Genomic DNA, 14,254 nt, shown 5'->3' with positions numbered 1-14,254 from the left:
AATGGTAGTACAGTAGTACATTAGTGGTACAGTAATGGTAGTACAGTAGTACATTAGTAGTACAGTAATGGTAGTACAGTAGAACTTACCAGCACTGTTATCATTCACAGGATCTTTTATCACTGGAGGTGCAGTGGTTTGTTGCTGTGCTATGATTATGAAATGAATGTTAAATTACTTAAATAAAGCCAGGACAACAAGTCAATCAAAAGCCAATCAGAAGGAGTCTACAAAGACCGTAAATCTGCGGGTTTTTAGTTTCACCAAACAACTACTATCCACACAGATAAGATGAGATAGAAAAGATAGATGTATTCATCAACATACTTTAATTTATGATGCACTTTAATATATGGATATTCATGGGAGTGCGAAGCAGTTTGAGTAAAAGTATCCCCCTCAAAAACAGTGTATCAACTAAAAATATGTTATAATATATGTATATATACAGTACATAGTTACATGGCATATATATGTATAAACAGTATGTATATCTATATATCATGTTATGTTGCCATTCTATTTGTATATATGTATGTAAATGCATAAATATAAAGAATAAAAGAAGAATAAAAAAGAGAATTTTTTTTGGTATAACACAAAATGTGTACTATTACTATAGTGTCCCTGAGTTGGACCTGCAGAAAATGAGAAATTGAAGACGGTACTAGCTTCATTTGACTCAAACGTGCTGTGATGTATACATTCATTTCTTAAAAACCTTTTCTATAATCACTCGATATGTTTTAAGGGCGGTCGTGAAAACAAGAAGTTCATTTGAATTTAATGTTCATGTACATACCCTGGCCTGTGTTTGTTGTTCCATTGTCACCCGGTCCTGACAGAAGTCAAATCAGTTTCAATACGCTTTAAATACAGTTGTCATCTTTTAATAAATTGCATCTGGCGTGGCCGCGCCTTGCTCTCATGCCCAAAGAAGACATCATTTATTATGTTTTACAAACTGTCATCATCTGTCTAATTAAAAAATAAATCAAAAGCTTGCTTATTACTGATGACCTACTACAACTCCTCTTACCTGTAGAGGAGTTTCCTGGCTCCGAAAGGTTAGACCCTGGGGCCAAAGAGGCATCTACTGGAGCTGAGACAGAAGAAAGAAATCTCTTGTAAATATAATTTAATTTAAATACATTTTTTCTGCAACATTTTGTAAAGCTTTGATTATCCTGTATCTTCCAAACAGGATGTAAGGCACAATTAGCTGGTGCGTCCTGCTACGTCCTGCTACGCCCTGCTACGTCCTGCTACGTCCTGGCTACGTCTGCTCACGCCGTAGTGTACGTCCTGCTACGTACTGCTACGCCATGTTACGTCCTGTACGTCCCCTCTGCTACGCCCTGCTACGTCTGCTACGTCCTGCTAAGCCTGTTACGTCCTGATACGTCTGCTCGCCCTGTACGTTCCTGCTACGTCCTGTTACGTCCCTGTTACGTCTGCTACGTCCTGCTACGTCTACGTCCTGCTATGCCGTTACTCCGCTACGTCCTGCTACGCTCCTGCTATGTCCTGTACCTTCGCTGCTACGTCCTGCTACGTCCTGTTGACGTCCTGCTACGTCCTGCTATGCCCTGTTACTCCTGTGCTACGTCCTGATACGCTGTACGTCCTGTTACGTCCTGCTACTTCCTGTACGTCCATGCTACGTCCTGCTACGTCATGCTATGCCCTGTTACGTCCTGCTATCTGCCCCCTGTTACGTCTGCTACGTCTGCTAGTGACCTGCCTTAAGTCCTGCTAACGTCCGCTACGTCCTGATACGTCATGCTAGGCATGTTACGTCCTGCTACGTAATGCTATGCCCGTTACGTCCCTGCTACGTATGCCGTCCTGCTCGTCCTGCTACGTCTGCTCGTACCTGCTAGGCCATGTACGCCTGCTACGTCCTGCTACGTCCTGCTACGTCCTGCTATGCCCTGTTACGTCCAGCATAAACCTAGAGATTGCCTGTGAAACACGCTGAAGAATAAATAAATAATAATAAAATAATAAATAAAAAGAATGAATTGGAGTGCTGTCCGAATTACCTTTACATGTTATCATCCACAATAAGAATCCAGTCCTCAAAGTCTTCTAAGTTTTAATGTGAGTTGAGCGTGTTAGGATTGTTTTTTTTTTTAATAAACCTAACTTAACCTGTCTATCCGTCTAGTTTTCAGTCCACTGAACTTGTATGCACACTCACTGTCGGGGGTTTTGCTGGTGGTACCAGGAACAACATGGGGCGATTCACGGGCTGCTGATGTTGCGGTTGGGGGTGTTGTTGGTGCTGTTTTGACCTCTGGGGCTGTTGAGGTGGCTGCTGGTTCTTCTGGTAGGGCTTTTGCCGATGTTTGGGTGACTGCTGGTGCTGTTGTTTGGGCTGATGTTGATGCTGCTGCTAGGGCTGATGGTGATGCTGTTGCTAGGGATGATGGTGATGCTGTTGTTGGGGTTGATGGTGATGCTGTTGCTATGGTTGATCCTGTTGATGCTAGTGTTGAGGCTGTTGTTGCAGCTGGTGTTGTTGCTGATATACAAAAAGGAGAGGCATTGACGTATAAATTGCATTTGCTTTGGCATTTGAATTGCACAAGATCTGTAAAAAATCTCAATTTCCACTTTGACCCAGCCCGAAGTTCCCTCAGAGCTGTTGGTCTACTGTTTCTAACCAACTGGCTTTAGAAGATCGATAGCCTTGGCCTACTGCTCCTCATGTGAGAGTGGTATCCATCTTCTCATCTTAGTCTCAGCCAGAAGGCAAATAAATGTATTTCCTCAATTGTAGAACGATTACTTTAATTCTATACTTACTGGGTGTTGCTTCTGTCATCGGATTTGGACCATCTGATGATAAAACTGTAAACAGAAACACAACCATTTGAGATCTGGTTTTAGTTTGTGACAGCTCAAATCAGGAACCAGAAGATATCGATCACTAAACCACACTTTACATGCTCACTGGCTGAGGTGAGGAGCAATATAAAAAAAAACAAAAAACCTTGAATGTGCTGTCTAGGAATACAGAATGCTTTCATCACGAAAAAAACCCACAATCAGTTTGTCTACGTAGAACATTTCCTCCGACAGATTCTCTACTTTAGGTTCACAGTGGCACATGCTGCATCAGTCCTGTTTGGCACGGCTTTAAAGCCTCGCGTCTCGCTCCGAGTGTCAGACTAGGGATGAGAGGCCAAGACAGTGGGGGGGGGGGGGGGGTCGGGGCTTGTTGAGGTGGATATCCTCTTCTTAAAACACTGCAGCAGTGTGAAGCTGCATCCTGTCCCAGACAGACTATTGTTGTCCCCTGACCTAAGCTGCCAAGCATCCTGTCTTCATTGCTGCAAATTATGACCCCTTATGTTTTCTGTCGCCCAGCAGTTTTCCTTGGACTAGGGTGGAACCTCAATCACGGTTGCAGCTGTCGCCGTGGTCCAGCCCCGCGCCCTGCTACGCCCTGCTACACCCTGCTACACCCTGCTATGCTCTGCAATGCCCTGCTAAGCCTGGTTCTGTCCCAGGTTTCTTCCTAAAAGGAGTTTTTCCTCGATAGACCTGCTCTATCTGTAAATTATAGAGTGGTCTAGACCTGCTCTATCTGTAAATTGATCGAACGGTCTAGACCGCTCTATAATTACAGATAGAGCAGGTCCTAGACCGCTCTATATTTACAGATAGAGCAGGTCTAGACCGCTCTATAATTTACAGATAGAGCAGGTCTAGACCGCTCTATAATTTACAGATAGAGCAGGTCTAGACCGCTCTATAATTTACAGATAGCAGGTCTAGACCACCTCTATATTTACGATAGAGCATGTCTAGACCACCTCTATAATTTACAGATAGAGCAGTCTAACCGCCTATAATTTACAATTAGAGCAGGTCTAGACCGCTCTATTTACAGATAGAGCAGGTCTAACCGCTCTATAATTTACAGATAGAGCAGGTCTAGACCACTCTATAATTTACAGATAGAGCAGGTCTAGCCACACTCTTAATTAACAGATAGAGCAGGTCTAGACCGCTCTATAATTTACAGATAGAGCAGTCTAGACCACACTCTATATTTACAGATAAGCGGTCTAGAATTTTAAGATAGGTCTAGACCACATCTCATAATTTACAGATAGCAGGTCTAGACCACTCTATATTACAGATAGAGCAGGTCTAGACCACTCTATATTACAGATGAAGCAGGTCTATCGAGAAAAACTCCTTTTAGGAAGAAACCGGGACAGAACCGTTAGCAGCATTGCGAGGCATAGCATGGTGGTAGCAGGGTGTAGCAGGGCGTAGCAGGGCGCGGGCTGGACACGGCGACCGCTGCAACCGTGATTGAGTTCCACCCTATGTCCAGGAAAATGCTGGGCGACAGAAAACATAAGGTCATAATTTGCAGCATGAAGACAGGATGCTTGCACTTAGGTCAGGGGACAACAAAGTCTGTCTGGGACAGTAGCAGCTTCACACTGCTGCAGTGTTTAGAAGAGGATATCCACCTCAACAAGCCCCGACCCCCCCCCCCCCTGTCTTGGCCTCTCATCCCTAGTCTGACACTCGGCAGACGCCGGGCTTTAAAGCCGTGCCAAACAGAACTGATGCGCTTGTGCCACTGTGAACCTAAAGTAGAGAATCTGTCGGAGGAAATGTTCTACGTAGACAACTGATTGTGGGTTTTTTTCGTGATAAAGCATTCTGTATTCCTAGACAGCACATTCAAGGTTTTTTGTTTTTTTTTATATTGCTCCCACCTCAGCCAGTGAGCATGTAAATGTGGTTAGTGATCGATATCTTCTGGTTCCTGATTTGAGCTGTCACAAACTAAACCAGATCTCAAATGGTTGTGTTTCTGTTTACAGTTTTATCATCAGATGGTCCAAATCCGATGACAGAAGCACACCCAGTAAGTATAGAATTAAAGTAATCTTCTACAATTGAGGAATACATTTATTGCCTTCTGGCTGAGACTAAGTGAGAAGATGGATACCACTCTCACATGAGGAGCAGTAGGCCAAGGCTATCGATCTTCTAAGCCAGTTGGTTAGACAGTAGACCAACAGCTCTGAGGGAACTTCGGGCTGGGTCAAAGTGAATTGAGATTTTTTACAGATCTTGTGCAATTCAAATGCCAAAGCAAATGCAATTTATACGTCAATGCCTCTCCTTTTGTATATCAGCAACAACACCAGCTGCAACAACGCCTCAACACTAGCATCAACAGGATCAACCATAGCAACAGCATCACACATCACCCACACCACAGCATCACCATCATCCCTAGCAACAGCATCACCATCAGCCCTAGCACAGCATCAACATCACCACACACAGCACCAGCAGTCACCCAACATCGGCAAAAGCCCTACCAGAAAACCAGCAGCCACCTCAACAGCCCCAGAGGTCAAAACAGCACCACACACCCCAACCGCAACATCAGCAGCCCGTGATCGCCCCATGCTGTTCCTGGTACCACCAGCAAAACCCCCGACAGTGAGATGTGCACAAGTTCAGTGACTGAAACTAGACGGATAGACAGTTAATTATTGTTTATTAAAAAAAAACAATCCTACACGCTCAACTCACATTAAACCTTAGAAGACTTTGAGGACTGGATTCTTATTGTGGATGATAACATGTAAGGTAATTCGGACAGCACTCCAATTCATTCTTTTTATTATTATTTTATTATTATTTTTATTCTTCAGCGTGTTTCACAGCACATCTCTGGTTATGCTGGACGTACAGGGCATAGCAGGACGTAAGCAGGACGTAGCAGGACGTAGCAACGTAGCAGGACGTAACAGGGCATAAGCAGGACGTAGCAGGACGTAGCAGGGTCTATAGCAGGCGTGAGGGTACAGGACGTAGCAGGACGTAGCAGGACGTAGGCAGGACGTAACAGGGCATAGCAGGACGTAGCAGGACGTAGCAGACGTAGCAGACGTACACAGCAGGACTAACAGGGCATAGCAGACGTAGCAGGACAACATGGCATAGCGACGTAGCAATGAGGACGTAGCAGGCAGAGACGTAGCAGAACGGGCCTGCATAGGACTAGCACAGGACAGCAGGCACTAACGACTAACAGGGCACGCAGGACGTAGCAGGACGTAGCAGGACGTAGCAGAGTAGGCAGACGTAAGCGTAACAGGCACACAGGCGTAGCAGGACGTAACTAGGATAGCAGGGACGTACAGGGCGTACAAGGCAGGGTCAGGACGTGCAGGACGTACAGGCATAGCATGAACTAGCAGACGTAGCAGGATGTACATGGCATAGCGGACGTAGCAACGTAGCAGGACGTAACGGCGTCAGCGACGTAGCAGGACGTAACGGGCGTAGCAGGACGTAGCAGGACTAACAGGACGTACAGGGGCGTACAGGTCAGCAGGCGTAGCAGACTAGCAGTCGTACCGGCGTAGCGACGTACAGGACGTACGCGTAGCAGGACGTAGCAGGACGTAGCAGACGTAGACTAACAGCTAGCAGACTACAGGGAGTCAGGGCGTAGCAGACGAGCAACGCAGCTAATTGTGCCTTACATCCTGTTTGGAGATACAGTATTCAAGCTTACAAAATGTTGCAGAAAATGTATTTAAATTAAATTATATTTACAAAGATTTCTTTCTTCTGTCTCAGCTCCAGTAGATGCCTCTTTGGCCCCAGGTCTAACCTTTCGGAGCCAGGAAACTCCTCTACAGTTAGAAGTTGTGTAGGTCCTCAGTAAAAGACAGCTTTTGATTTATTTTTTAATTAGACAGATGATGACAGTTTTAAACATAATAAATGATGTCTCCTTTGGGCATGAGAGCGGCGCGGCCACGCCAGATGCAATTTATTAAAGATGACAACTGTATTTAAAGCGTATTGAACTGATTTGACTTCTGTCGGACCGGGTGACATGGAACAACAAACACAGCCAGGGTAGTACATGAACATTAAATTCAAATGAACTTCTTGTTTTCACCCGACCGCCCTTAAACATATCGAGTGATTATAGAAAAGGTTTTTAAGAAATGAATGTATACATCACAGCACGTTTGAGTCAAATGAAGCTAGTACCGTCTTCAATTTCTCATTTTCTGCAGGTCCACTCAGGGACACATAGTAATAGTACACATTTTGTGTTATACCAAAAAAAATTCTCTTTTTTATTCTTCTTTTATCTTTATATTTATGCATTTACATACATATATACAAATAGATGCAACATAACATGATATAGAGATATACATACTGTTTATACATATATATGCCATGTACCTATTACTGTATATATACATATATTATAACAATTTTAGTTGATACACTGTTTTGAGGGGGATACTTTTACTCAAACTGCTTCGCACTCCCATGAATCATATTTAGGGCATCAAAATTAAAGTATGTTGATGAATACATCTATCTTTTCTATCTCATCTTACTGTGTGGATAGTAGTTGTTTGGTGAACTAAAAACCCGCAGATTTACGGTCTTTGTATCTCCTTCTGATTGGCTTTTGATTGACTTGTTGTCCTGGCTTTATTTAAGTAATTTAACATTCATTTCATAATCATAGCACAGCAACAAACCACTGCACCTCCAGTGATAAAGATCCTGTGATGATAACAGTGGCTGGTAAGTTCTACTGTACTACCATTACTGTACTACTAATGTACTACTGTACTACCATTACTGTACCACTAATGTACTCCTGTACTACCTACTGTACCACTAATTCATACTGTACTACATTCTGTACCACTATGTACTACTGTACTAACCATAGTGTACTACTAATGTACTACTGTACTACCATTCTCTACTCCACATGGTTATATTGAAGCTGTGATGAATGAAATCAGATCATAGGCCATTTGAAATCGTACTGTTTAGGCAGGAACTAATCCCAAACCCATTGTTTTGAAAGGTTCTCAGACTGGAAGTGGTGAGATACCCCCCCTCAAAGCAGGTAATTGTACAACTGTACTCAGTCTGTACTTGTCAGTAATACCCCACAAAGCAGTCAACCAACACTTATTGGGATTTAAAGACAGATGAGGCTAACAAGCCACTGTGGTCTAGACTTACCTATCTTTAAAGTGTCTTGAGATAACTCTTGTTTCTGTGTGATACTACATCACTGGTCTGCCAGGACCTTTCAGAAAAAGTCTAACTTGGATGATGCATTCTACCTCAGACAAAGGCTGTGTTGATTGTGCTGCCTGCCCTCCTGGTTGAGCGGCTGTGCCGTTTGTGCTCAATTCAAATGCAAGAGATCCACGATCACCAGGTTCGTACGTGAAGGCCGCACAATGCAGGTCATGTATATCCTGTCACTCTATTACTGTTTGATTTGGAAATGAGAAGATTCTGACGCTGAATGAGATCAGCCGAACAAATAAGTTGTCTTCTCTTCAACGAAACCATGGATACTGGAACTGAGAAGTAAGTCTGAACTTGGTAGCTATGGACTGTAGTTGAAAAAGCGTGTGACAACTACAGCATCCATCCCTTTGTCTCTTTAACTCTCCACAGTGCGTCTTTCAAGAGCAGAACCGACAGCACTAAAGATGGTGTCATGCCTCTCCGGCGTGAAGTCATCAGGCGAGAAGAAATGGTGAGCTACCTTTCCGTCTATTCTCCACTCACTCTGTTTGTTCATTATTCCATGACTGGTGAAGCTGTTTCTCCAAACCTCAAGTTCCAGGCTTTAATATCTCATTGTACTCCACCAGCTTTTGGGGCTTTGCTGGGCAACAGAAGGTGTTTCCTGTGATTTTGCGTCCCCCCTCCTCCCGCAGAAGGGCTTGAAAGATAGGGACTTCCAACATAACACAGATTATTTGGACAGGACTATTGTTGCGCATTAAATGTCATGCGGGCCAGACGCTGGCCAGCGTGTGCATGTTTGTTGGTTGGCTGAATTCATGTGCGCATGGTTCATATGTGGTTTGTACACAGTCGAGAACCCCTTCACCCCACCCATGAAGAAAAAAAGAATCTGCACTAAATGTCCTACCTTCCTTCCCTCATACAATCAAGACCTATGACTTGGGCTGCAAACGTCACAGGGAAACGAGTCATGCTTTAGGAATTTAGCCGAGGAAGAACGTGTTTATGTTGTTACAACTCCTGGAAATTTCTTTGGATTGCAGCTTTACAAATTCTTATCGGACTGCAAACGTGTTCTCACACACACCACGGTGTTCAGATAGTACCACACTCAAGCTCATGAACTAAAACTGCTTTTTTAACGACTTAATGAACTTAAGAACCATAAAGGTCCTATATCTAATGTCCTGTGATGACGTAACAAGTTTTGGCTTCAGGAAAATGTACAATGGTTTTCTTTTGGTCAGGAGAGCGCAGTGGGAAAATGTAGTACCTCTCCTGTACGTATTTATGATGGACGGATGGATGTGTGTATCTGTGTATGTGTGTGTGTGTATGTACTGTATGTATTGTGTGTTATATTTGTGTATGATGTCTGTATGTACTGTATGTATGTATGATGTATGTATGTGTGTATGATGATGGATGGATAGTGGGTAATGATGGATGGATGTGTGTGATGGATGGATGTGTGTATGTATGGTGTATTGATGTCTGTATGTACTGTATGTGGATGGATGTGTGTGTGATGATGTGTGTGTGTATGGATGTATGGATGTGTGATGTATGGATGGATGGATGTGTGTTGTTAGTAGTGATTTATGGATGATGTGTGTTATTAGGGATGGATGGATGTGTGTTGGATGGATGGATGTGTATATGTATGTATGGATGTGTGATTGGTATGGATTTATGGATGTGTGTATGGATGTAGATTGATGGATGGATGGAGTATTTGTATGGATGGATGTGTGTATGTATGGATGGATGGATGTGTGTTGTGTATGTATGTATGTTGGATGGTATATGGATGGATGGATGGCTGGATGGTGGGTGGATGGATGGAGGATGTGTGATCTGGATGGATGGTGGATGTGTGTGATGTTGGATGGATGGGGATTGATAGTGGTGGATGGATGGATGGATGTGTGGTATGGTGGATGGATGGATGGTATGAGGGTGGATGGGTGGATGTATTGATTTGTAGTTATGGTGGATGGATTGTGATGATGGATGGATGTGTGTATGGATGGATGGATGGATGTGTGTGGATGGATGGATGAGTGGATGGTGGATGGAGTGGATTGTATGGATGGATGGATGTGTGAGATGGATGATGGATTGTGTGTAGGTGGATGATGGATGATGGTGTGGATGTGATGGTTGGGGGTGGATGGTTGGATGTGTGGGGATGGTGTGTAGTGGTGATGGATGGATGGATGGTGGTGGATGGGGTGGATGGATGGTGGATGGTGGTGGAGTGGATGGATGGATGGGTGGGGATGAGGATGGATATGGCTGGTGTGGGATGGCTGGATGGGGTGGATGGGGGATGGATGGATGGGTGGCGATGATGGATGCTGATGTATGTGAGGATGGATGTGGGTGATGGGTGGATGTGTGATGTGGGGTGTGGCTGGGACATGCTATCTATTCGCGTACAATGTCACTGCGGCACCACGGTCCAGTGTTGCCTAACAAAGAGGCACCATGTCTTCTCAGAACCACACTCAGAGCATTTAAATCAGTTTCAGGTTGGATGACGGTCGACTTCTGTGATCACACAGATGTGGTTTCATCACTTGCCTCTGCGTTATCTATGTTTCAGCTGCTGCGAGATAAAAAAGCCAAGAGAAAGAACCGGAGGCAGCAACATCCAGATCAGCCAGCAGATGAGTCACACCTGTCACCCCACACACTGGTGGTCCGGAGGAACTGTTGATTATGTTTTGAAGAATTCTGTGAAACATTTTGTGAGGCAGAATGTATGATAATGAATGCTAAAAGCTGTTTTGTGTGCAACTGTGATCATAACTCCAGAGTAAGTGACTCATGTTCAACCAAATATTTCCTACAGACTTAATCCAGTATCATCTCTGGAGTTGATAGCATAGACTACATTCTGTAAGCGGATTGTCTGTGGAATATATTTATTGAACGTATCTATCCCTATACCTTTTTATCAGTATACTGTTGTACAGCTGCATAGCTCATCTCCATGTTGGGCCTAACACCGCTGTCTGTACAATGTCGGACCTCAGATATTTATCACTGCTCATTTGGTTGTGTTTTCACACAAGTTGTATTATGTATGATTTTAAATCATTCGTTGGACAACGTATAATATTTGCTGCTGTCACAAGCCTGCCCTGATAAGATTATGATTTGATTCAATTCAGGGGCCTGCATCAATATGAGCCGATATCAATACGTCCATTTAATACATTCAGTTACACTTATATCACTCTGAGCTTGTCAGACATTAAATGCATGCAAACTATAAACTATTTATAAAAATGATAAATATAAAGTTGGAATTTAAATAAAGGCACATTGATATTTTCAGTTTGTACTAAAAACGGATCGTTGATCATTAGCCTCTTTCCGACAGGAAGTCAAAATTCCCCAATCGGTCCAGTCGGGACACGGGAACGGGACGTTCTAGGAACGTTATGGTCTAAGAACTGCAAACCCCCCCCCCCCCCCCCCGGTCGGGAAGAGGCTATTGAACCAATATACGATCCAGATCGATGTATTATTAAACCTCAATTGTTAACCATCATTTATGTGCCTTGAACTATTTCTAGATTGTGTTTTCTGTGGGGTATAAGAACACGCTCTTCTGTCTCATTTTTGACTTTCATGTATCTCAGTTAAGTATTTCTTAAGATTGTTAATCTTCTTCTCCACTGGAAACCTTTTCAAACCAATAACCTTTCCTTACCACTCACCAGCATTTGAAATTGTGTGCATAAAAATGAGGATTTGCAGTATGGTGTTGTTTAGTAATATATAACATCCGACCCCATAATAAGTAAAGAAGATTATAAAGACACTGGAACTTCTTTGGCTGATGTGTTGTTCTCAACCTCATTTCCTCAATAAATCACTAGGAAACTGTCTGGTTGTTGCAGCGTCACTTCATCAAATCCACTCTTATTCTTTTATTTTTGGTTATTAATTTGTTTTATTTTATCACATGTGTTTAAATACTTGAACTAGTTAGTTTTGACACTTACTCTACAAGATATTTTAGTAAAATCACCCGTCAACAACTTCAAATGTCATTGTCAGCCTCTGTATTTATCATATAATGCTTTTCATTGAATTCGTACTTTTTGCCAGTTTAAACTGAGATATTCTGCCATGTTGTTTTTTATTGCTTGTAATGGAGGCATAGCGTGCTGTTGTGTATGTCCAACCCGGATCAGTGCCAACCGTGTCACTTCTTCTGATCCACCACTAGAGCGAGCACAAGGCCACACAAAGCAAAGCCACCCCCGTCCCACTTAGTCACTGGTGTTTGCTGCAGAGAGCTTCCATGAGGTTCATATGACAGAGGATTGAGATGTGGCAACTGGTGTTAAAATCACACTCTGCTTGGTATTCACAACAGCGTTCATACAGCGCAGGACCCCGACACGCTCACAACCAGAACTGTTGATGTTTAAATAAATAATCACATGTCATTTATTCAAACCACTTTTGCCTTCTTTGGTAGTCATGACTCTCCATTTTGAATGTATTCACACACGCAGGGGCGCTTCATCCGTCCTTTGTATATGTAGACTGGCAACAGCTCTGGAGTGTGGACAACCGCCTCACAGAGACAGTGAGCAGGTTGGCAGAAGGCCCATCCACTCACTACCATGCCAGCTGTGGCTTGGACTGAGTTACATCCAGGATGCCTTTCTCCTTCAGCTTCACTCAACAGATCACTCGCAGTTACTCTCTCCTCGTAGGTCATCTGCATTTTCAATTGTAAAGTGGATCTTAAAGTGTCTGACATTGAAAAATCAATAAAAGATTCATTTATTTGAGTGCCTTTTTCTGTCTTGTCTGAGTGTTGCAGCAATCTTATTTATTGACAACTACGGCATGTTTCAGAGGACTAATGGGAGGGTGGAGTTCCACATATTAAATCTCTGATTCAGTCATTTTTGCAGCACAGCAACATTACAGATTAAGAACATTATAGAAACAACATAGCTTGACTTATGTTTTTTTTTAAAGTTATGTTTTGGCATTTTCAGCCTTTGTTTTTGACAGGGCCAGCTGAAGACACAACGGGAAGAGAGAGGGGGGGGGGAAACGACATGCAGCAAAGGGCCACAGGTCGGAGTCAAACCAGGACCTCGCTGCGTCAAGGACTAAACCTCTATTACATTAATATATACACATAAGTAAAATCTATGGATAGCCTTAAAAGAGCAGTGCTTGACAGACACCCCAGAAATCTCAAGAAGTGGAAGACTTTTGGAAGAAGAATGGCAAGATACCTCAAACAGGGTTAAAGACTCTTGTGCTGGCTACAGGAAGCGTTTCCAAGCTGGGGGGGTTCAAGGTATTACACTCTGCAGGGGGCCCGAACTTTTGAGATGGCATTTTTTTGTTTTCTGCTATTTTGAAAGTGAAATGATGGAAATAAAATCTACTTTTTCTGACATATCATACAAATGTCTAATCTGTCATTTGATGCCTTTTGGTGATTTTTCCATCTTTTCTTGGCTTCTTTATGCACATTAATACACATTTGTCCCTGGGGTGCCCAAACGTTTGAGCCCACCTGTAGTTTGGTAAGTTAAATTATTCCAACTGTAAGATATCATTACACCAACCTAGCGCTGCATTAAAGCCAGCAGGGTTATGGTTGCAAAGACATCCTAATACAATCAAGTAACAGTAGATGCTCCTATTCACATTTTAGGTTATGAATAAATGATGAATAGTGAATATTTTCTGTGCTGACTTTAGCAAGGAAAATAATTTCTTTTCCACTTCTTTTACTTGAGTGAACTTCATGTCAGTCTGTGGCAAGGCACGCCATGCACGAGAATACTCCTGCACGTGCATCCCAGCTCGCTCCTGTAGAGAAGTGGAACGCGTCTCCTGTTGTCAGATTTATGGGAGGAGGGGTGCGGCCAGAGGCACGTTTCACTGACGGAGATGGGTGCCAGCTTGGCATACCGGGCGTCATAACAGAAGGTTTACGGATGGATTGGTACCTACTGAGACCCCAACACGTCTTATCTTTTGCCTCAGTAAGGGAAAGGATTGCCACATGGAGAACTTCACACGCAGATACTGATTGACTTTCTTACAAACAGGGAGTGGCGGTCAATAGCAGAGGTGCTACACACTATTACTTCGCGCTGCTTCTTTT

General features: G+C 43.3%; 1 protein-coding gene across 1 annotated transcript in view; it reads right to left on the bottom strand.

Moving 5' to 3' along the window:
- The window catches only part of LOC116686564 (endochitinase A1), a 21,003-nt gene that overhangs the window by 3,652 nt on the left and 3,097 nt on the right, over window positions 1-14,254 (bottom strand). The window contains exons 2-6 of the mRNA XM_032511588.1: window positions 2,812-2,856; window positions 2,204-2,527; window positions 1,040-1,102; window positions 803-838; window positions 90-149 (exon numbers count right to left, since the gene is read on the bottom strand). Coding sequence (XP_032367479.1) covers window positions 90-149; window positions 803-838; window positions 1,040-1,102; window positions 2,204-2,527; window positions 2,812-2,856 — 528 coding nt within the window. The remainder of the gene's footprint in view (window positions 1-89; window positions 150-802; window positions 839-1,039; window positions 1,103-2,203; window positions 2,528-2,811; window positions 2,857-14,254) is intronic.

Source organism: Etheostoma spectabile, unplaced genomic scaffold (genome assembly GCF_008692095.1).
Source record: "Etheostoma spectabile isolate EspeVRDwgs_2016 unplaced genomic scaffold, UIUC_Espe_1.0 scaffold394, whole genome shotgun sequence".
NCBI classification, from domain to species: domain Eukaryota; kingdom Metazoa; phylum Chordata; class Actinopteri; order Perciformes; family Percidae; genus Etheostoma; species Etheostoma spectabile.
This window is presented reverse-complemented; position numbering and strand designations above follow the sequence as displayed.